This window comes from Hippocampus bargibanti, linkage group LG15, assembly GCF_051943395.1.
Source record: "Hippocampus bargibanti isolate YZ-2025 linkage group LG15, ASM5194339v1, whole genome shotgun sequence".
Taxonomy (NCBI): Eukaryota; Metazoa; Chordata; class Actinopteri; order Syngnathiformes; family Syngnathidae; genus Hippocampus; species Hippocampus bargibanti.
The window spans coordinates 5,482,456-5,505,266 of record NC_142748.1 but is presented as its reverse complement, the minus strand read 5'-3'; the positions used below and the strand labels follow the sequence as shown (position 1 = coordinate 5,505,266).

General features: G+C 42.4%; 1 protein-coding gene and 1 long non-coding RNA gene across 7 annotated transcripts; both read left to right on the top strand.

The window, feature by feature from the left end:
• The first annotated feature begins 406 nt into the window (after positions 1-406).
• On the top strand, positions 407-6,077 carry LOC148887237 (inactive all-trans-retinol 13,14-reductase). Its single transcript, XM_089016055.1, has 11 exons — positions 407-606; positions 1,531-1,713; positions 2,262-2,503; positions 2,581-2,776; positions 2,913-3,110; positions 3,183-3,302; positions 3,381-3,519; positions 3,635-3,744; positions 3,927-4,093; positions 4,160-4,319; positions 5,488-6,077. The coding sequence occupies exons 1-11, from the start codon at positions 450-452 to the stop codon at positions 5,655-5,657; spliced, it is 1,842 nt and encodes a 613-aa protein (XP_088872181.1). The 5' UTR covers positions 407-449; the 3' UTR covers positions 5,658-6,077.
• Positions 6,078-7,889: 1,812 nt separating this feature from the next.
• On the top strand, positions 7,890-22,795 carry LOC148887236 (uncharacterized). 6 transcript variants are annotated; one of them, XR_016117281.1, is made up of 11 exons: positions 7,892-11,396; positions 11,671-11,808; positions 11,955-12,055; positions 12,200-16,375; positions 16,650-16,787; positions 16,934-17,034; positions 17,178-20,871; positions 21,162-21,353; positions 21,628-21,765; positions 21,912-22,012; positions 22,156-22,795. It is a non-coding gene; the product is annotated as an uncharacterized LOC148887236 (long non-coding RNA). The 6 variants fall into 6 exon arrangements; XR_016117282.1 differs by having other exon boundaries at positions 10,890-10,914; positions 11,205-11,396; positions 17,178-21,353; XR_016117285.1 differs by having other exon boundaries at positions 7,890-11,396; positions 11,955-12,050; positions 17,178-21,353.
• The last annotated feature ends 16 nt before the right edge of the window (positions 22,796-22,811 follow it).

Here is a 22,811-nt window from a genome sequence, read left to right as displayed (position 1 = left end):
GTAAAGTCAGCTAGCTGCGTGCTAGCCAAGATCCACTAACTGGAACACTTTACACCCTTTTACACAATGACAAAAATGACTCATCCATTTGGATGTGTTTTTTCTAATTATCTTAATGGCCTTATCTGATAAGCATAATTGAAGATACTGAACCTATTGCGATAAGCTGTGACAAAACAAACAAATGTTTTGCAAAGCCTCTAAATATGTGTCATTTTATTATGTTTGTAAAATAAAATCTGAAAACATTTAAAACGTAAAAGAAAACCACAGCTACATTGGTATAAAAGTCCACAAATCCCAAGGGCCTTGTTATCTTTATGACTTGCGTATGATACGTATGGTGTTATGTGTTATTTAAGTCCCCACCTCCCATTTCAAGTACCTACTTGTGCCTACTAAAAGGTGAATCCAGACTGGAAAAACATTCACGAGCTGTCGTATCCACCATGTGGCTCCTCATATTCATAGCGTGGTTGGTAGTATGGCTAGGGGGCAGCTACTGGTACCTCTTTGGCAAGCGCAGCCCCTTTTCCTTGGACTCTGTCAGGCCTCCTGGACCCCGAGAATTTGACCAGAAGAAGCGGGACAAAGTCATCAAGCAAGGTAAGATAAACACGTCATTGCGGGAAAATTGTGCATTTATTGATTTCAAAATCTGTATTGATTGACACCACCCTACCAAAAATTGTGCTTGTACATGTGTCCTACTGCAAGTTGTTTAAAACCAAAAAACATTTATTTCATTATATTTATGTTATTTTAGCATCAGAATAATATACATTCTCATTTTGAAGAACGTACTGTGGAAAACTTATGAAAATAGTTTATTAAAATATGACAAAATAATGGTTAAAATAATAATTCTCCCATATTTTCAAGGTGCAACTTTGAACCAAGTTTAATGAACACTCAAGATCTAATATTTTTCTTAGTTTAGCGAAATAGGAGGAATTTTCAGCATGACGCATGCAAACGTATGAAAATACACAAATATCTCAACATGCATTTTCATATCTTTATTCAGTGTCAAGCGTGTGATTTACATTGAAACAATAAAAATGTTACTTTTTACATCTAGCATAAATACACAAAACTCACATTTGTTTAATTTAGATTTATGTATATTTTTTGAAAATGTGATTTTTTTTTTGTTAGTCTTAGCAAACTCTTGGTTAGCAAGCTAACTTTTAAATATAGTTCAAACTAAAAGCTAAGTAGCGTTAACAGTGCAAGCTTATTTTCAGTCATGCTGAGATGAGAGTACAAAAAAAATATCTAAAGAACCTATTTTTGCTTTCAAAAGCCTCAATAAAAACGAGCGATGATACGGCGGATTGTTTCATCATAATTGATTTACGACTAGTCGTATACGCTATCTCCTGTCAATCAGAGTGTTGAAGAAAATAGATCAACCTTCAAACCGTAACTCGCTACCAATTGTGCAACACAATAACATTTATGATGTCCGGACTGTTCACAAGCTTTGTAACGTCATTCCTCACTTGCTCATGTAATCAATTTATGCAGGATTCAGCTTAGACAAGGTCCCACAGGACCTGGATGTCATTGTAATTGGAAGCGGCATTGGTGGGCTAGCAGCCGGTGCCACGCTGGCCAAGGCGGGCAAGAAGGTTCTTGTTCTGGAGCAACATGACCAAGCCGGAGGTTGCTGCCACACGTACATTGAAAAAGGCTTCGAGTTTGATGTTGGTACGAAAATGCAAACACTAAATCATACCCCTACCACAAACAGCTAATTGCAATGCTAAAATTAGCCTTATGCTAACCACTGATTGTATAAGTCACCAGTAAACCATAACCCCATTTCTAACCCTTAGTTTCTAAGGAGGTGAAAGTGTTTGAATTTTGCATTTTTATGCTATTGCTAACCCAAAAAATGGCAAAACAAAGACTACAAGCATACCCTCAATATCAACCGCTAATCCACATCCCAAAATTAACACTCACTGCCATTCCCGAATTTATTCACAGATAAAGAATTTATTCACAGCCTTTGACTTTTGTACAGCTGCCCCCACTTGCACCTTATATTACTCCAGACCCATATAATTTAGGATTTAATTCATTTTTTTTGCAATGAAAGAAGAGAGTCTAAGATTTCTTACGCTGCATTGAATGTTTATGTAGACCTAAAAACTCAATATTCTGTAGGTCCTAGAATTCAAGTGAAAATGACAAAAAAAACCCTGGCATTGGAGTGGATGCATTTTTGAGTCAATATGTCTGGTCCTTCGCAGGTCTTCACTACATTGGTCAGCTGCACAAGAACAGTCTGCTTCGTATCATATTTGACCAACTGTCCGAGGGCCAGTTGGAGTTCCAGGAGTTAAACCCCCATTTCGACACGATACAGATCGGCCAAGGGGAAGACAAGCGGGAGTACACCATCGTTTCGGGTAAAACAGAGATGAAATCACACCTTTTGAAGCAATTTCCTGATGACACAGAAGCCATTGAAACCTTCTTCAAGATCATGAAGGTAAAGTACCGGAGGCTTGCTTATCTCAATGGATCCAACCAGGTGTACTTAGTCAACCACGCTTTGACGTGCGCCAGATTTCAGCCAAGAAAACTCACTACCTGGCAACCCTGAAGCTGATCCCGCAGTGGCTATCTCTATTCCTGTTGAAGTCGGGAATTGCAGACCTCGTCTCACCGGTTTTCCGTCTCACCGGAACGTGCGCGACCGACCTGGTGAACACACTGACCACCAACAAGGATCTCCACGTCATCTTCTCGTACCTTTTCTATGGTGTGTCTTCAAACACTTGCTTTAGAATGTGAATACTCTGTTTGTGACGGTTTTATTGGTTCGTGCAAAGCTTCTCTCCAATTTTTACCAAAAATCTTCTCGTTTTTGAGTCATTGAAATTGTTTCCACATCTTAGGTGTACCTCCAAAGGATTCCAGTGTTTTGATAAATGCCCTCCTGGTCCATCACTATAAGCGAGGGGCATACTACCCCAAAGGCGGCGCCAGCGAGATTGCCTTCAACATCATCCGCACCATTCAGAAATACGGCGGGAACTGCCTCGTGCGAGCGCCCGTCTCGCAGATCCTGGTTGACGACAAGGGGGCGGCATACGGTAAGGAACTGAATCCCAGGTAGACACTGAAGACTCTTGAAGTTAAGATTTCATCACTGCGTCACCTTGCAGGCGTGAAGGTGAGGAAAGGCGGAGAAGAGGTGGCAATCCATGCACCGGTGGTTGTCTCAAACTGCGGTATCTTTACCACCTTCCAGAAACTTCTACCTCCTGAGATCCAGGTCAAGCCAGGTGATACAAAAGCATTTTTTGCTTCATCAAAGATGGAATGCATGAAATTGAGATCAAAGAAACTTTATCCCTCTGCAGACATTCAGGAGAGGCTGAACATGATGAAGCATGGTCGAGGATCCTTTTTGGTCTTCTCTGGTTTTGATGGTACAGCGGAAGAGCTCGGTCTAGAATCCACAAATTTCTGGCTGTTCAAAAACAATGACATGGACAAATCGTAAGTAAACACATAGAGCAGTCAAATGTCTTATTTCATCCCATTGAAGCTTCTTCAGTGAAGATCTGGAGTGTCGAATCTAATTTTACATCTGTTCATTTTGTGTTTGTTGTAGGATGGAAGACTTTTTTAGTTTAAGCAAAGAGGAAGCACCAGACAACATCCCCATGATGTTCATCACCATGCCATCTTCTAAAGACCCAGAGTCCAAGATAAGACACCCTGGTACAAAGCTACACATTGATGGTTTAGAAGACACAATGTTTCAGTACTTCGACTTGTGTCAGATTCATTGAAGGCTCATCCATAAAAGTGAATATGAGCATGTTTCCGAATCCGGTTAAGTTGGATCTAAAAAAAAATCTACAGATGGCTTTTTTGAGACTATCATATGGTGTCCACCACAGGAAAATCTTGCATGACCATCCTGACCATGGTAAAATACGAATGGTTCGAGGAGTGGAAGGACACGGTGGTCCGCAAACGTGGTGATGATTATCACAACTACAAAATGAGATTTGCCAACAAGCTCTTCGACTGGGCCTGCCAGCTGTTCCCAAAAATCAAAGACAAGGTCTGTTGTAGGGACGTCGGCGACAAGTGAACATCCATTTATAACAATCACTGTTTGCCATCACAGCTGGTCTTCCAAGACGTGGCCACGCCGCTGACTAACATGCACTACCTGGGCGCCCAGCGCGGAGCCATGTACTCGGCTGAGCACAACCTGGAGCGCTTCCAAGCCGAAGCGGTGGCGAGGAACCGCTGCCATACGCCTGTCAAGAACCTCTACCTCTCCGGTAAACACGTTCAGATGTTAGACATTGAGCAACTCAGGCTGTTAACTCATTCACTGCCATTCACAAATTTATTCGGGAATTGAAAATATGATGTGGAGCGGCATCCCCGAATTTATTCAGGGTTTTTTTTTTTTTCGTGCTTGGGTGCCGATAAAGCGCTGGCCATGGCCTCTGGCAATGTTTTTTCCTCCCACGAGGAGGCATCATTTGCCTTTTCAACAGCCGCCCCCACTTCCACCTCATATTACTCCAGACTTATATAACTTAGGAATTAACTTTTCTGATGAAAGAAGAGAGTCTAAGGTTTCTTACTCTGAACTGAATGTTTATGTAGTCCTAAAACTCAATATTATGTGGGTCCTGCAATTTGAGTGAAAATGACAAAAACCCTGGCACTGGAGTGGACACATTTTTGTACATGTCTGGCAGTGAATAAGTTCAAGAAAACTTCTAAAAATTTCATATATTGTTTATCTATCTTCACTCGCCAATTTGTGATGTGCCCTGCTTTCACAAACATGGCAGCAAACATCCAGCGCTATCAGTGTTGCCAACTTTGTTATTTGGTCACTATACTTAGCAACTTGGCTCGAGCCACTATTTAAAAATAACAACAACAAAAAAATAGTGGTGATTTATTGGATTTGATTGAATTGGATCTGCCTTTATTTGTCTCGCAGTGGATACATTTTACATTTCACAGCAGCAAGTTATAAGAGGAAAGAAAGAATTAGAAAAACAAAATACAGGAGCCTCTGGATGCTCAAGAAATTGACAACAATTAGAATCATTTTTATGTGACAAGAAGTAGAATTCTTTTTATGTATATATCAATATGTATTGTATTGTATTGTATTATGTCGGATTCAGAATAACAACAAATGACTTCCTGAATTGCCAAATCAGTCATTTATTCACATTAAACACATTTCTGACCCATGGTATGTGCATCCGAGGTGCAACAATTTTTTTCTGAGATCTCTTTACTAACTTTACACGAAATAAGAGGAAATATACACGTCTGCTTGGTTGTCACATTTCTTGTTGTACAACACAGTCATGTCAGAATTTTGAATTAACTCCAAGTTAAGGTTGTAAGGAGTCCCGCTCAAATGGCTGCAAAGAGCTTGGAGACAAAATAAATAAATAATATGCTGTTATCTATTAGGTCAAGACGTATTCAGCTGCGGCATCGCCGGCGCCTTGCATGGCGGCGTGCTGTGCGCCTCGGCCGTCCTGGATCATATCGTCTACATCGACCTGCTTTTTATCAAGAAGAAGCTGAAATGGCGTCAAGCCAAGGAGCTGGCTCTTCTTGCTCGCAAGAAGATGCAGTGAGCAGATACCCTTTTTTTTTAAATCCTGTTCTTTTAATTTTGTAGCAGACTTTTTTTTGCAGGTAATTCCACCATAGCAGTGCCAGGTGTAGAATTAAAAAAAATAAAATGAAAAAAAGGATCTGGCGTTCGTGGTCGTAAGTACAGGTGGTCGTAACTCGCGCCGGTCGTAAGTCGGATGTTACCTGTATGTGTATTGCATTGTATTTTGAACAGCCACCCTCATTTCAAGCTCATATAACTCCAAACCGATATAATTTAGGAAATAACTGTTTTTTAATAATGAAAGTAGAGAATCTAAGGTTTGTAACACTGTATGGAATCTTTATATATTCCTAAAACTCAATATTCTGTGGGTCCTGGAATTCGAGTGACAATGACAAAAACCCTGGCACTGGAATAAACACATTTTTGCACACGTCTCGCAGTGAATGATGTAATTCCCACATGCAAAATGTACAACCTTCTTCTCCTAGAACTCCCTTCTGATCAATGTGGCCCAAAGACCTTGCTGCTATATTTGAATGGGTATATATTTGGAGTTACATTCTGGGAACTGCTTGCTTTTTTCATTACGACAACCTTTGTGTTTGCCACCTGAATAGTTGTAACCTGCCCTCTCACCTCGCTGATGTTTGTTTTCACTTCAAATTCAAACATTTTGAAGGAAATCTCCGATTTCCTGCTTTGTTCAATAGCTTGCGTGGGCCTAATTGGTTGTATGGGTGTTATTGCTCTGTAATTCATCCAATAGTTTGCCTCCCAAAGGAACCGACATGTGAATTGTTGTTGTTGTTGTTTTGGCAGGACTCTCTCATCCGTTGTTCGGGCTTATTCAGACCATGAGCTGGGGAGAGAAAGGATGCCAAAAGGGTTAGATTATTGCTGGGGGTAAAGATGCCCATCCCTAAGGCGTCTCCTTTTTTGAAAACGATCTTTTTTTGGAAAAGTTTTTTAAAAAGAAACCTTTGAAAGATTAATCTAAATTTTTACTGATTAACTTTTTTACATACAATTTATGAAACGTGGCCGGGAACCTATCCCGAGGGGGCCCCACCCAAAAAAGTTGCAGGTTGTCGAATTTTTTTTTTTATCCTAAAAGAAGTTATAATTGTTTTTTTGCCAGAAAAAGAGATTAACCTCCACTGTTTTGATGATTTCTTCTCCCACTTTTAAGTTCCCTGCCCCTTAACCCTGCACCTATGGGTTTGCTGAGTCCATCATAAATTGCATCGTTAAATTAATATATGATGCCTTGCTTGTAAGATTGCTCAGCGCGCTCGCGCCTCGAACCTGCACTGGCGAGCTCGCTTCGCTCCCGCAGCCACCAGAACCTGGTCGCGCTTCGCTCGCTCGCTTGTCAGTGACCCGGGGGACCGGAATCGCTCCAGCACCTCGCTTCGCTCGTCCTTTCCTTCGAGCTGGTTTCGAACCGGCCGCGCAGTCGACACCCTGATTTTCTTTCCCAGCGGCCCAGGGCCCAATTGGGTTTTCGCTTATTTTATTCTGGAGGTCATTGATTGAACAAAATCAATAATGGCCCAGTGTTGAATTGCCCCTTGATTGGATCATCACCTTACCAATGCCATACTTACCACTGTGGCTTATTTGGTCCAAACTTATTTCTTTTGTAGACAAATAACAGGTTTGCTGTTCTGACGCTGAACGGTCTTGTGCGTTTTCTGGTCATTGAAGACAAATTGGAGTCAATCCACGGATTAACCAACTTGATTGGGTCCTACCTAACATTGTTTTAAATTCACTAACAAGGGTTGATATACTGTCGCCATTTAATATTATATCGACAAATAAACCAAATCCAAGTTGTCAGTTCCAGGTTACCAGGCTCCGGGGTTGCCCTTTTGCTCACGATTATGCACTTGCATGGGAAGAACGGGGAGGCGGAGGCCGGGCCCAAATTTTGACCCAAACCATTTCCATTTTTGCAAATTTGTTTTTTCAATAATAAGATTTACAATAAAATGTTTTTTGGAAAATAAATTCAGGACAAAGGTTAGGACTTAATTTAGCAAATTAGTCCAGGTTCTGTTGATCAATGCAATTGGCCGGTGCAGGGCCACATTGCGATGCCACGCATTTTGAATAACTTGAGCATGTTTTTTTTGCAAATTTGAGTAACTAAAATGATTTTTTTTCCAATAAAACAACCTAAAAAGTTTAAACCATCAGACCGCCAACTGAAACTCTGGTGTCTTTGCTTGTGTCTTATTCTGAAGGTCATTGATTGAACAAAAGTATGAGTTCAATCCCAGAGCTGGGATTGAACCCAGCACCTTCGCATTGGGAGTCCATCACCATTAACCATTAAGCTAATTGTGCTGACAACTTCCGTCTGAAATGGCATACTTGAGTGATCCACAGGGTGTCGCCTATTTTAATAGCTATTGGATATGCGGACAAATATAACATCCAAATCCAAAGTTTGTAAATCCGAGTTAGTCGAGTGCTCTAAGACTATACTTACGGCTCGGAAGACTTGTGTTCGAGTCCCCTTTTCTGCTCACCTGAATTTATGCACACAATTGCAGGCGAGAGCGGGGATCGAACTGGAGTCGTCCGGACCGCAGCCAAAGTTTTTGACCACTCAAACATTGCACATGTTTTTTTGCAAATTTTGATTGGTAGTCATGAGTACTAACATGTTTTTTGCAAATAAATACAATCTCAAAACAGGAGGTTTTAAAATGCGACTTGGTCAAATGGTTTAAGACTAAACTTAATGTCCAGGCGACTCCTGTTCGAGTCCCAGCTCATCTGCTGAATTTATGCACAGATATGCAGGTGTCAGTGGGAATCGAACTGCAGATGGCCAGGCCGCAACCAACCTTTTGACCACTCAACCATTGCAGACATGTTTTTTTGCAAATTTTGATCGGTAGTCACGAGTACTAAGATGTTTTTTTTTTGCCAATAAATACAATCTGAAAATGGGAGGTTTTTAAATCCAGCTTGGTCAAGCGGTTTAAGACTAAACTTAATGTCCAAGCGACTCCTGTTCGAGTCCCAGCTCATCTGCTGAATTTATGCACAGATATGCAGGTGTCAGTGGGAATTGAACTGCATATGGCCTGGCCGCAACCAAACTTTTAGACCGCTCAACCATGACAGCTGAGGATTTTGTGAGGTTTTATCGGTAGTCACGAGGACAAACATGGCACACTTGATGTATTTCCTTGATTTGTCCGCCAGACGGCGCAAATTCCCCATCAAACTAGATGTAGTTTTGTTATTTGTGCGCCAGACGGCGACAATTCCCCAAATAATCTAGATGTAGTTTTGTCTGACAAATATAAATCGTGGCAGTGAAGCAGGTCACGTGAAATAAAACCGTGTAAAACCAGGTATAATGTCATGTATTAAACATATGTAAACTGCCACAAGGGGGCACAAGCCAGTGTCTTATTGTGCCGGTCCCAAGCCCGGGTAAATACAAAGGGTTGTGTCAGGAAGGGCATCCGACGTATTTTTTTTTTTGCCAAAACAATTATGCGAATCAAACCTCTGAATCCCATACCGGATCGGTCGAGGCCCGGGTTAACAACGGCCGCCATTGGTACTGTTGACCTTCAGGGTGCCAGTGGAAAATAAAAAAAGAAAAGAAACATATGTAAACTAAAAAATGTTTCTGCGCAGAAAAGGTGAAGCTGAACTGAAAATTTGAATTTGGAAATACTGTACACAATGTGAGAGTGACGACAAATTAAGGAAATACACCGATATCGATTTAATAGGGAATTTTCGCCGTCTGGCGGACAAATGACAAAATTACATCTAGATCGATGGAGCGAATAATTGTCTTTAATTTATCTCTAAAAAACAAAAAACAACAACCTTGTAATGTCGAATATTGGTCAAGTTTCACGAAGATACAACTAAAGTGCAAAACATACCTAAAAGTAAGCCTTTTCACCCTGTCGCCCCCAACGGAAAGCTGCAAATTCCATTCGGTTTGCTTGCCAAGAGGCTTCCGGGCCAACAGAGAGCGATATGCGTGGTTGCATCCAATCAAATAACAACAAGACGAAGAAGAAGCAGCAGCACAAAAGCGGAACGTCCCACATCCGCTTTAAAGAACAAGTATTTCCGCTGTCAACAAACAAGTCCTCGTCGAGTAGTTTTAACTTTTTAAACTGACTTTTTGTCATTTGTCCGTGAACGTGATGACGTGGATAATTTAGGGGCGCGATTACGATACGTTGCGCCAGTTGTTTAGCACGGCTATCAGTCGCCCTCAGCTGTCAATCAGAGTGTTTGACTTGAATGTTGTTGTGGATGTTTTCCACATTTCCCAAACTATTCACACAAATGCATCCGTTACTTTTTTCACGAACGAAAAATACTGTACGAGCTCTTCATCCGATAGAATAGCAAGCGTCTTAGATTTTGATTCAAAGGAAGTTGCTGTACTTCTGGTGCGTGAAAAAGTGTGCAACATCACGAACAACGATTCAAATGAAAAATAAACAACTTTTCCCTCAAGGAAAAAAGATTTTAACTCCAAACTTTTGTTTCCCCTCCCTCCCTCTTGAAGGTCGGTTTTCGGGCTAAAAACGGCTTACCATACATGGTCTTTTTTTCAGGCCAAAAATGCCTTACTATACATGGCCGTTTTTTTTCGGGCTAAAAACGGCTTACGATACCTCACAGGTGTCAAAGTCAAGGCCCGGGGGCCAAATCCGGCCCGCCACATAATTTTTTTTCGGACCGCGAAAGCAAATCAAACTTGCGAACTTGTCCATTATACATGCTAAAATCCTAACCAAAATGTCATAGTTTTTGATGTAAACCACAATAAGTCATTTTTCTTGACTTCAGATTTGAAAACTAGTTATTAATTATTTTATTTAGCGCGCTGTATGTAATATGTGGAGGGGATTAAACATTCTAATGGCTTCCCCAAATTCATAACGGCCCTCGGGGGGGAAACCATATCTACAATGTGGCCCGCGGCAAAAAACGACTGACTATACATGGTCGTTTTTTAGGCTAAAACGCCTCACTATACATGTTTTTAAGGCTGAAAATGCCTTGCTATACGTTTTTTTGGGCAAAAAACGCCATTCCATTCGATTTCTTGTCAAATGGCTTTGTGGGTGTTGGCCAGGAGAGGGCGATAAGCCCAGTGTGATCCAAACCACCACCAACAAAAAAGAAAGAGAAGAAGCCGAAGAAGAGCGGACCGTCCCACATCCGCTTCAACGAGCAACTATTTCCGCTGTCAACAAGCCAAGTCCTCGGTGACTCGTTTTAACTTTAATTTTTAAATGTTTCATTTATCCGTGAATGTGGTCATGTGGGGAATTTAGGAGTACGAATATGATATTTTGCGCCAGATTTTTGGTGGGTTTGATTCGCCTGAACTCAAAGCCAGCATCACTCCACCATTAGTGACAGTCATATATTTTTTTGGCATATAGTACAGTGTTTTAGGGCGAAAAAAAACAAAGATGCATCGTCCGGTTCTCTGACAAAAAAAGGTTTTTGTTGAAACGTCATTGATTTTTTTCGATTACGTCCTTCCGCCCAGGCCGGAAGCGGATGTTTTCCCAATGCTGAGACGTGCTAGCATGGATGGTTAGCTTCTCCTCCGACAGACCGAGTCAACAAAACCCGAGCAAGAATGGCAGCCGGCGACGAGCTCACTCAGATCGAGTTTCTATATTTGGTGTCCAAAGCGTGCGCGGGGACAACCGTCTTGGAACCAGCGACAAAGATTGAGGTTTGACCACCACGCCGAATAATCGAGCTATCCTGCTAAAGCTAACGTCGCTCCGAGCTTGCTCGCTAAAGCTAACGTCGCATCTGCTAATGTTGACTTGTGCCATTTCGTTGTTTTGCATTTTCAAGTTCAAAGTTAGCTGTTTTTGTGCATTGGGGCTCTGCTAACTTGGGCGTGATAAGGTGGTTGCATGCTTGTAATTCATCCGAATGAGTCATTAGCCTCCCGTAAAAGGAACCGACATGTGAAGTTGTTGTTGTTGTTGTTTTGGCAGGACTCTCTCATCTCAAGTTGTTCGGGCTTATTCAGACCATGAGCTGGCGTGAGAGAAGAGGATGCACAAAACCGGGTTAGATTGATTCGCTGAAGGGGTAAAGAAGACCCATGCCCAAGTCGTCCGTCCACAATGAAGGTAGTCATCTTTTTTAAGTGAAAACGTCATCTTTTTTTTTTTGAAAACGATTTTTTAAAGACAAAAGGAAATCATGAAAAGTCATATAATATATTATGAAACTCTGTTGTTCAACTGATTTATTTCATATTATTTTAATTACATAGGCCTGGATGAAACTGATGGAACCACCGTAGGAGGGACACCCACCCAGTAAAAGAAGAAAGTTGGCACGAGGTGACTCATCAAAGTTCGCTTCAGAGGTGTGGTAAGTTTTTTTTTTTTTATCCTCAAAAAGACCATGTATAGTAAGGTGTTTTTTTTAGCCGAGAAAAAAAGAGCATCTACATCTCACTACATGTGTATGTAGTGAGGTGTTTTTATTGTCCTTTCTCACAATGCCATTCTTTAGGTTGTACCAGTTGCACCTGCCTGCTCTTGAACCCTGCACTTCTGCACTGCAAGTTTCTGCCCTATCCACTGGACCATGGGGGTACGGCTGATTTCGCTCAAAATTCATGTATTTATCATGCGATGCCGCGTTGACACTTAGTATAGTATTGCTGGCAGGTTCTCGGCGCTTCGCGCCTCGAACCTGCACTGGCGAGCTCGCTTCGCTCGCTCGCATGACACACCAGAACCTGGCTCGCTCGCTTCGCTCGCTCGCTTGTCAGTGACCCTGGGAGGACCGTGAACTCGCTCCAGCGACCTCGCTTCGCTCGGTCGCTTTCGCTTCGACTGCTGGTTTCGAACCCGTGCCGCGCAGTCGACACCCTTGTACTTTTTCCCAGCGGCCCACGGGGCCCCAATTGAAAATGTGCTTTGTTCGCTTATATCTTATTCTGGAGGTCATTGATTGAACAAAAGTACAAATTGGACATGTTGCCCAGTGCTTGAATTGAACCCAGCACCTTCGCATTGGGAGTCCATCACCTTAACCAATAAGCCATGGGCACCACTAGTTGGTCTCACTTATGTTCTATGATATTCTTGTGTGAAGTACAAAAAGACTTAGAATAAAAACTTGTCTGTTCTCAGACCGCCAACTGAAACTCTGGTGTCTTTGCTTGTGTCTTATTCTGAAGGTCATTGATTGAACAAAAGTGTGAGTTCAATCCCAGAGCTGGGATTGAACCCAGCACCTTCGCATTGGGAGTCCATCACCATTAACCATTAAGCTAATTGTGCTGACAACTTCCGTCTGAAATGGCATACTTGAGTGATCCACAGGGTGTCGCCTATTTTAATAGCTATTGGATATGCGGACAAATATAACATCCAAATCCAAAGTTTGTAAATCCGAGTTAGTCGAGTGCTCTAAGACTATACTTACGGCTCGGAAGACTTGTGTTCGAGTCCCCTTTTCTGCTCACCTGAATTTATGCACACAATTGCAGGCGAGAGCGGGGATCGAACTGGAGTCGTCCGGACCGCAGCCAAAGTTTTTGACCACTCAAACATTGCACATGTTTTTTTGCAAATTTTGATTGGTAGTCATGAGTACTAACATGTTTTTTGCAAATAAATACAATCTCAAAACAGGAGGTTTTAAAATGCGACTTGGTCAAATGGTTTAAGACTAAACTTAATGTCCAGGCGACTCCTGTTCGAGTCCCAGCTCATCTGCTGAATTTATGCACAGATATGCAGGTGTCAGTGGGAATCGAACTGCAGATGGCCAGGCCGCAACCAACCTTTTGACCACTCAACCATTGCAGACATGTTTTTTTGCAAATTTTGATCGGTAGTCACGAGTACTAAGATGTTTTTTTTTTGCCAATAAATACAATCTGAAAATGGGAGGTTTTTAAATCCAGCTTGGTCAAGCGGTTTAAGACTAAACTTAATGTCCAAGCGACTCCTGTTCGAGTCCCAGCTCATCTGCTGAATTTATGCACAGATATGCAGGTGTCAGTGGGAATTGAACTGCATATGGCCTGGCCGCAACCAAACTTTTAGACCGCTCAACCATGACAGCTGAGGATTTTGTGAGGTTTTATCGGTAGTCACGAGGACAAACATGGCACACTTGATGTATTTCCTTGATTTGTCCGCCAGACGGCGCAAATTCCCCATCAAACTAGATGTAGTTTTGTTATTTGTGCGCCAGACGGCGACAATTCCCCAAATAATCTAGATGTAGTTTTGTCTGACAAATATAAATCGTGGCAGTGAAGCAGGTCACGTGAAATAAAACCGTGTAAAACCAGGTATAATGTCATGTATTAAACATATGTAAACTGCCACAAGGGGGCACAAGCCAGTGTCTTATTGTGCCGGTCCCAAGCCCGGGTAAATACAAAGGGTTGTGTCAGGAAGGGCATCCGACGTATTTTTTTTTTTGCCAAAACAATTATGCGAATCAAACCTCTGAATCCCATACCGGATCGGTCGAGGCCCGGGTTAACAACGGCCGCCATTGGTACTGTTGACCTTCAGGGTGCCAGTGGAAAATAAAAAAAGAAAAGAAACATATGTAAACTAAAAAATGTTTCTGCGCAGAAAAGGTGAAGCTGAACTGAAAATTTGAATTTGGAAATACTGTACACAATGTGAGAGTGACGACAAATTAAGGAAATACACCGATATCGATTTAATAGGGAATTTTCGCCGTCTGGCGGACAAATGACAAAATTACATCTAGATCGATGGAGCGAATAATTGTCTTTAATTTATCTCTAAAAAACAAAAAACAACAACCTTGTAATGTCGAATATTGGTCAAGTTTCACGAAGATACAACTAAAGTGCAAAACATACCTAAAAGTAAGCCTTTTCACCCTGTCGCCCCCAACGGAAAGCTGCAAATTCCATTCGGTTTGCTTGCCAAGAGGCTTCCGGGCCAACAGAGAGCGATATGCGTGGTTGCATCCAATCAAATAACAACAAGACGAAGAAGAAGCAGCAGCACAAAAGCGGAACGTCCCACATCCGCTTTAAAGAACAAGTATTTCCGCTGTCAACAAACAAGTCCTCGTCGAGTAGTTTTAACTTTTTAAACTGACTTTTTGTCATTTGTCCGTGAACGTGATGACGTGGATAATTTAGGGGCGCGATTACGATACGTTGCGCCAGTTGTTTAGCACGGCTATCAGTCGCCCTCAGCTGTCAATCAGAGTGTTTGACTTGAATGTTGTTGTGGATGTTTTCCACATTTCCCAAACTATTCACACAAATGCATCCGTTACTTTTTTCACGAACGAAAAATACTGTACGAGCTCTTCATCCGATAGAATAGCAAGCGTCTTAGATTTTGATTCAAAGGAAGTTGCTGTACTTCTGGTGCGTGAAAAAGTGTGCAACATCACGAACAACGATTCAAATGAAAAATAAACAACTTTTCCCTCAAGGAAAAAAGATTTTAACTCCAAACTTTTGTTTCCCCTCCCTCCCTCTTGAAGGTCGGTTTTCGGGCTAAAAACGGCTTACCATACATGGTCTTTTTTTCAGGCCAAAAATGCCTTACTATACATGGCCGTTTTTTTTCGGGCTAAAAACGGCTTACGATACCTCACAGGTGTCAAAGTCAAGGCCCGGGGGCCAAATCCGGCCCGCCACATAATTTTTTTTCGGACCGCGAAAGCAAATCAAACTTGCGAACTTGTCCATTATACATGCTAAAATCCTAACCAAAATGTCATAGTTTTTGATGTAAACCACAATAAGTCATTTTTCTTGACTTCAGATTTGAAAACTAGTTATTAATTATTTTATTTAGCGCGCTGTATGTAATATGTGGAGGGGATTAAACATTCTAATGGCTTCCCCAAATTCATAACGGCCCTCGGGGGGGAAACCATATCTACAATGTGGCCCGCGGCAAAAAACGACTGACTATACATGGTCGTTTTTTAGGCTAAAACGCCTCACTATACATGTTTTTAAGGCTGAAAATGCCTTGCTATACGTTTTTTTGGGCAAAAAACGCCATTCCATTCGATTTCTTGTCAAATGGCTTTGTGGGTGTTGGCCAGGAGAGGGCGATAAGCCCAGTGTGATCCAAACCACCACCAACAAAAAAGAAAGAGAAGAAGCCGAAGAAGAGCGGACCGTCCCACATCCGCTTCAACGAGCAACTATTTCCGCTGTCAACAAGCCAAGTCCTCGGTGACTCGTTTTAACTTTAATTTTTAAATGTTTCATTTATCCGTGAATGTGGTCATGTGGGGAATTTAGGAGTACGAATATGATATTTTGCGCCAGATTTTTGGTGGGTTTGATTCGCCTGAACTCAAAGCCAGCATCACTCCACCATTAGTGACAGTCATATATTTTTTTGGCATATAGTACAGTGTTTTAGGGCGAAAAAAAACAAAGATGCATCGTCCGGTTCTCTGACAAAAAAAGGTTTTTGTTGAAACGTCATTGATTTTTTTCGATTACGTCCTTCCGCCCAGGCCGGAAGCGGATGTTTTCCCAATGCTGAGACGTGCTAGCATGGATGGTTAGCTTCTCCTCCGACAGACCGAGTCAACAAAACCCGAGCAAGAATGGCAGCCGGCGACGAGCTCACTCAGATCGAGTTTCTATATTTGGTGTCCAAAGCGTGCGCGGGGACAACCGTCTTGGAACCAGCGACAAAGATTGAGGTTTGACCACCACGCCGAATAATCGAGCTATCCTGCTAAAGCTAACGTCGCTCCGAGCTTGCTCGCTAAAGCTAACGTCGCATCTGCTAATGTTGACTTGTGCCATTTCGTTGTTTTGCATTTTCAAGTTCAAAGTTAGCTGTTTTTGTGCATTGGGGCTCTGCTACCTTGGGCGTGATAAGGTGGTTGCATGCTTGTAATTCATCCGAATGAGTCATTAGCCTCCCGTAAAAGGAACCGACATGTGAAGTTGTTGTTGTTGTTGTTTTGGCAGGACTCTCTCATCTCAAGTTGTTCGGGCTTATTCAGACCATGAGCTGGCGTGAGAGAAGAGGATGCACAAAACCGGGTTAGATTGATTCGCTGAAGGGGTAAAGAAGACCCATGCCCAAGTCGTCCGTCCACAATGAAGGTAGTCATCTTTTTTAAGTGAAAACGTCATCTTTTTTTTTTTGAAAACGATTTTTTAAAGACAAAAGGAAATCATGAAAAGTCATATAATATATTATGAAACTCTGTTGTTCAACTGATTTATTTCATATTATTTTAATTACATAGGCCTGGATGAAACTGATGGAACCACCGTAGGAGGGACACCCACCCAGTAAAAGAAGAAAGTTGGCACGAGGTGACTCATCAAAGTTCGCTTCAGAGGTGTGGTAAGTTTTTTTTTTTTATCCTCAAAAAGACCATGTATAGTAAGGTGTTTTTTTTAGCCGAGAAAAAAAGAGCATCTACATCTCACTACATGTGTATGTAGTGAGGTGTTTTTATTGTCCTTTCTCACAATGCCATTCTTTAGGTTGTACCAGTTGCACCTGCCTGCTCTTGAACCCTGCACTTCTGCACTGCAAGTTTCTGCCCTATCCACTGGACCATGGGGGTACGGCTGATTTCGCTCAAAATTCATGTATTTATCATGCGATGCCGCGTTGACACTTAGTATAGTATTGCTGGCAGGTTCTCGGCGCTTCGCGCCTCGAACCTGCACTGGCGAGCTCGCTTCGCTCGCTCGCATGACACACCAGAACCTGGCTCGCTCGCTTCGCTCGCTCGCTTGTCAGTGACCCTGGGAGGACCGTGAACTCGCTCCAGCGACCTCGCTTCGCTCGGTCGCTTTCGCTTCGACTGCTGGTTTCGAACCCGTGCCGCGCAGTCGACACCCTTGTACTTTTTCCCAGCGGCCCACGGGGCCCCAATTGAAAATGTGCTTTGTTCGCTTATATCTTATTCTGGAGGTCATTGATTGAACAAAAGTACAAATTGGACATGTTGCCCAGTGCTTGAATTGAACCCAGCACCTTCGCATTGGGAGTCCATCACCTTAACCAATAAGCCATGGGCACCACTAGTTGGTCTCACTTATGTTCTATGATATTCTTGTGTGAAGTACAAAAAGACTTAGAATAAAAACTTGTCTGTTCTCAGACCGCCAACTGAAACTCTGGTGTCTTTGCTTGTGTCTTATTCTGAAGGTCATTGATTGAACAAAAGTGTGAGTTCAATCCCAGAGCTGGGATTGAACCCAGCACCTTCGCATTGGGAGTCCATCACCATTAACCATTAAGCTAATTGTGCTGACAACTTCCGTCTGAAATGGCATACTTGAGTGATCCACAGGGTGTCGCCTATTTTAATAGCTATTGGATATGCGGACAAATATAACATCCAAATCCAAAGTTTGTAAATCCGAGTTAGTCGAGTGCTCTAAGACTATACTTACGGCTCGGAAGACTTGTGTTCGAGTCCCCTTTTCTGCTCACCTGAATTTATGCACACAATTGCAGGCGAGAGCGGGGATCGAACTGGAGTCGTCCGGACCGCAGCCAAAGTTTTTGACCACTCAAACATTGCACATGTTTTTTTGCAAATTTTGATTGGTAGTCATGAGTACTAACATGTTTTTTGCAAATAAATACAATCTCAAAACAGGAGGTTTTAAAATGCGACTTGGTCAAATGGTTTAAGACTAAACTTAATGTCCAGGCGACTCCTGTTCGAGTCCCAGCTCATCTGCTGAATTTATGCACAGATATGCAGGTGTCAGTGGGAATCGAACTGCAGATGGCCAGGCCGCAACCAACCTTTTGACCACTCAACCATTGCAGACATGTTTTTTTGCAAATTTTGATCGGTAGTCACGAGTACTAAGATGTTTTTTTTTTGCCAATAAATACAATCTGAAAATGGGAGGTTTTTAAATCCAGCTTGGTCAAGCGGTTTAAGACTAAACTTAATGTCCAAGCGACTCCTGTTCGAGTCCCAGCTCATCTGCTGAATTTATGCACAGATATGCAGGTGTCAGTGGGAATTGAACTGCATATGGCCTGGCCGCAACCAAACTTTTAGACCGCTCAACCATGACAGCTGAGGATTTTGTGAGGTTTTATCGGTAGTCACGAGGACAAACATGGCACACTTGATGTATTTCCTTGATTTGTCCGCCAGACGGCGCAAATTCCCCATCAAACTAGATGTAGTTTTGTTATTTGTGCGCCAGACGGCGACAATTCCCCAAATAATCTAGATGTAGTTTTGTCTGACAAATATAAATCGTGGCAGTGAAGCAGGTCACGTGAAATAAAACCGTGTAAAACCAGGTATAATGTCATGTATTAAACATATGTAAACTGCCACAAGGGGGCACAAGCCAGTGTCTTATTGTGCCGGTCCCAAGCCCGGGTAAATACAAAGGGTTGTGTCAGGAAGGGCATCCGACGTATTTTTTTTTTTGCCAAAACAATTATGCGAATCAAACCTCTGAATCCCATACCGGATCGGTCGAGGCCCGGGTTAACAACGGCCGCCATTGGTACTGTTGACCTTCAGGGTGCCAGTGGAAAATAAAAAAAGAAAAGAAACATATGTAAACTAAAAAATGTTTCTGCGCAGAAAAGGTGAAGCTGAACTGAAAATTTGAATTTGGAAATACTGTACACAATGTGAGAGTGACGACAAATTAAGGAAATACACCGATATCGATTTAATAGGGAATTTTCGCCGTCTGGCGGACAAATGACAAAATTACATCTAGATCGATGGAGCGAATAATTGTCTTTAATTTATCTCTAAAAAACAAAAAACAACAACCTTGTAATGTCGAATATTGGTCAAGTTTCACGAAGATACAACTAAAGTGCAAAACATACCTAAAAGTAAGCCTTTTCACCCTGTCGCCCCCAACGGAAAGCTGCAAATTCCATTCGGTTTGCTTGCCAAGAGGCTTCCGGGCCAACAGAGAGCGATATGCGTGGTTGCATCCAATCAAATAACAACAAGACGAAGAAGAAGCAGCAGCACAAAAGCGGAACGTCCCACATCCGCTTTAAAGAACAAGTATTTCCGCTGTCAACAAACAAGTCCTCGTCGAGTAGTTTTAACTTTTTAAACTGACTTTTTGTCATTTGTCCGTGAACGTGATGACGTGGATAATTTAGGGGCGCGATTACGATACGTTGCGCCAGTTGTTTAGCACGGCTATCAGTCGCCCTCAGCTGTCAATCAGAGTGTTTGACTTGAATGTTGTTGTGGATGTTTTCCACATTTCCCAAACTATTCACACAAATGCATCCGTTACTTTTTTCACGAACGAAAAATACTGTACGAGCTCTTCATCCGATAGAATAGCAAGCGTCTTAGATTTTGATTCAAAGGAAGTTGCTGTACTTCTGGTGCGTGAAAAAGTGTGCAACATCACGAACAACGATTCAAATGAAAAATAAACAACTTTTCCCTCAAGGAAAAAAGATTTTAACTCCAAACTTTTGTTTCCCCTCCCTCCCTCTTGAAGGTCGGTTTTCGGGCTAAAAACGGCTTACCATACATGGTCTTTTTTTCAGGCCAAAAATGCCTTACTATACATGGCCGTTTTTTTTCGGGCTAAAAACGGCTTACGATACCTCACAGGTGTCAAAGTCAAGGCCCGGGGGCCAAATCCGGCCCGCCACATAATTTTTTTTCGGACCGCGAAAGCAAATCAAACTTGCGAACTTGTCCATTATACATGCTAAAATCCTAACCAAAATGTCATAGTTTTTGATGTAAACCACAATAAGTCATTTTTCTTGACTTCAGATTTGAAAACTAGTTATTAATTATTTTATTTAGCGCGCTGTATGTAATATGTGGAGGGGATTAAACATTCTAATGGCTTCCCCAAATTCATAACGGCCCTCGGGGGGGAAACCATATCTACAATGTGGCCCGCGGCAAAAAACGACTGACTATACATGGTCGTTTTTTAGGCTAAAACGCCTCACTATACATGTTTTTAAGGCTGAAAATGCCTTGCTATACGTTTTTTTGGGCAAAAAACGCCATTCCATTCGATTTCTTGTCAAATGGCTTTGTGGGTGTTGGCCAGGAGAGGGCGATAAGCCCAGTGTGATCCAAACCACCACCAACAAAAAAGAAAGAGAAGAAGCCGAAGAAGAGCGGACCGTCCCACATCCGCTTCAACGAGCAACTATTTCCGCTGTCAACAAGCCAAGTCCTCGGTGACTCGTTTTAACTTTAATTTTTAAATGTTTCATTTATCCGTGAATGTGGTCATGTGGGGAATTTAGGAGTACGAATATGATATTTTGCGCCAGATTTTTGGTGGGTTTGATTCGCCTGAACTCAAAGCCAGCATCACTCCACCATTAGTGACAGTCATATATTTTTTTGGCATATAGTACAGTGTTTTAGGGCGAAAAAAAACAAAGATGCATCGTCCGGTTCTCTGACAAAAAAAGGTTTTTGTTGAAACGTCATTGATTTTTTTCGATTACGTCCTTCCGCCCAGGCCGGAAGCGGATGTTTTCCCAATGCTGAGACGTGCTAGCATGGATGGTTAGCTTCTCCTCCGACAGACCGAGTCAACAAAACCCGAGCAAGAATGGCAGCCGGCGACGAGCTCACTCAGATCGAGTTTCTATATTTGGTGTCCAAAGCGTGCGCGGGGACAACCGTCTTGGAACCAGCGACAAAGATTGAGGTTTGACCACCACGCCGAATAATCGAGCTATCCTGCTAAAGCTAACGTCGCTCCGAGCTTGCTCGCTAAAGCTAACGTCGCATCTGCTAATGTTGACTTGTGCCATTTCGTTGTTTTGCATTTTCAAGTTCAAAGTTAGCTGTTTTTGTGCATTGGGGCTCTGCTAACTTGGGCGTGATAAGGTGGTTGCATGCTTGTAATTCATCCGAATGAGTCATTAGCCTCCCGTAAAAGGAACCGACATGTGAAGTTGTTGTTGTTGTTGTTTTGGCAGGACTCTCTCATCTCAAGTTGTTCGGGCTTATTCAGACCATGAGCTGGCGTGAGAGAAGAGGATGCACAAAACCGGGTTAGATTGATTCGCTGAAGGGGTAAAGAAGACCCATGCCCAAGTCGTCCGTCCACAATGAAGGTAGTCATCTTTTTTAAGTGAAAACGTCATCTTTTTTTTTTTGAAAACGATTTTTTAAAGACAAAAGGAAATCATGAAAAGTCATATAATATATTATGAAACTCTGTTGTTCAACTGATTTATTTCATATTATTTTAATTACATAGGCCTGGATGAAACTGATGGAACCACCGTAGGAGGGACACCCACCCAGTAAAAGAAGAAAGTTGGCACGAGGTGACTCATCAAAGTTCGCTTCAGAGGTGTGGTAAGTTTTTTTTTTTTATCCTCAAAAAGACCATGTATAGTAAGGTGTTTTTTTTAGCCGAGAAAAAAAGAGCATCTACATCTCACTACATGTGTATGTAGTGAGGTGTTTTTATTGTCCTTTCTCACAATGCCATTCTTTAGGTTGTACCAGTTGCACCTGCCTGCTCTTGAACCCTGCACTTCTGCACTGCAAGTTTCTGCCCTATCCACTGGACCATGGGGGTACGGCTGATTTCGCTCAAAATTCATGTATTTATCATGCGATGCCGCGTTGACACTTAGTATAGTATTGCTGGCAGGTTCTCGGCGCTTCGCGCCTCGAACCTGCACTGGCGAGCTCGCTTCGCTCGCTCGCATGACACACCAGAACCTGGCTCGCTCGCTTCGCTCGCTCGCTTGTCAGTGACCCTGGGAGGACCGTGAACTCGCTCCAGCGACCTCGCTTCGCTCGGTCGCTTTCGCTTCGACTGCTGGTTTCGAACCCGTGCCGCGCAGTCGACACCCTTGTACTTTTTCCCAGCGGCCCACGGGGCCCCAATTGAAAATGTGCTTTGTTCGCTTATATCTTATTCTGGAGGTCATTGATTGAACAAAAGTACAAATTGGACATGTTGCCCAGTGCTTGAATTGAACCCAGCACCTTCGCATTGGGAGTCCATCACCTTAACCAATAAGCCATGGGCACCACTAGTTGGTCTCACTTATGTTCTATGATATTCTTGTGTGAAGTACAAAAAGACTTAGAATAAAAACTTGTCTGTTCTCAGACCGCCAACTGAAACTCTGGTGTCTTTGCT

Coding starts and splice junctions, on each gene's coding strand:
- LOC148887237 (XM_089016055.1), top strand. CDS start 450: ATGTGGCTCCTCATATTCATAGCGTGGTTGGTAGTATGGCTAGGGGGC. Junction 3,303..3,380: donor TGAGATCCAGGTCAAGCCAG/GTGATACAAAAG, acceptor ATCCCTCTGCAG/ACATTCAGGAGAGGCTGAAC. Junction 3,520..3,634: donor AACAATGACATGGACAAATC/GTAAGTAAACAC, acceptor TGTTTGTTGTAG/GATGGAAGACTTTTTTAGTT.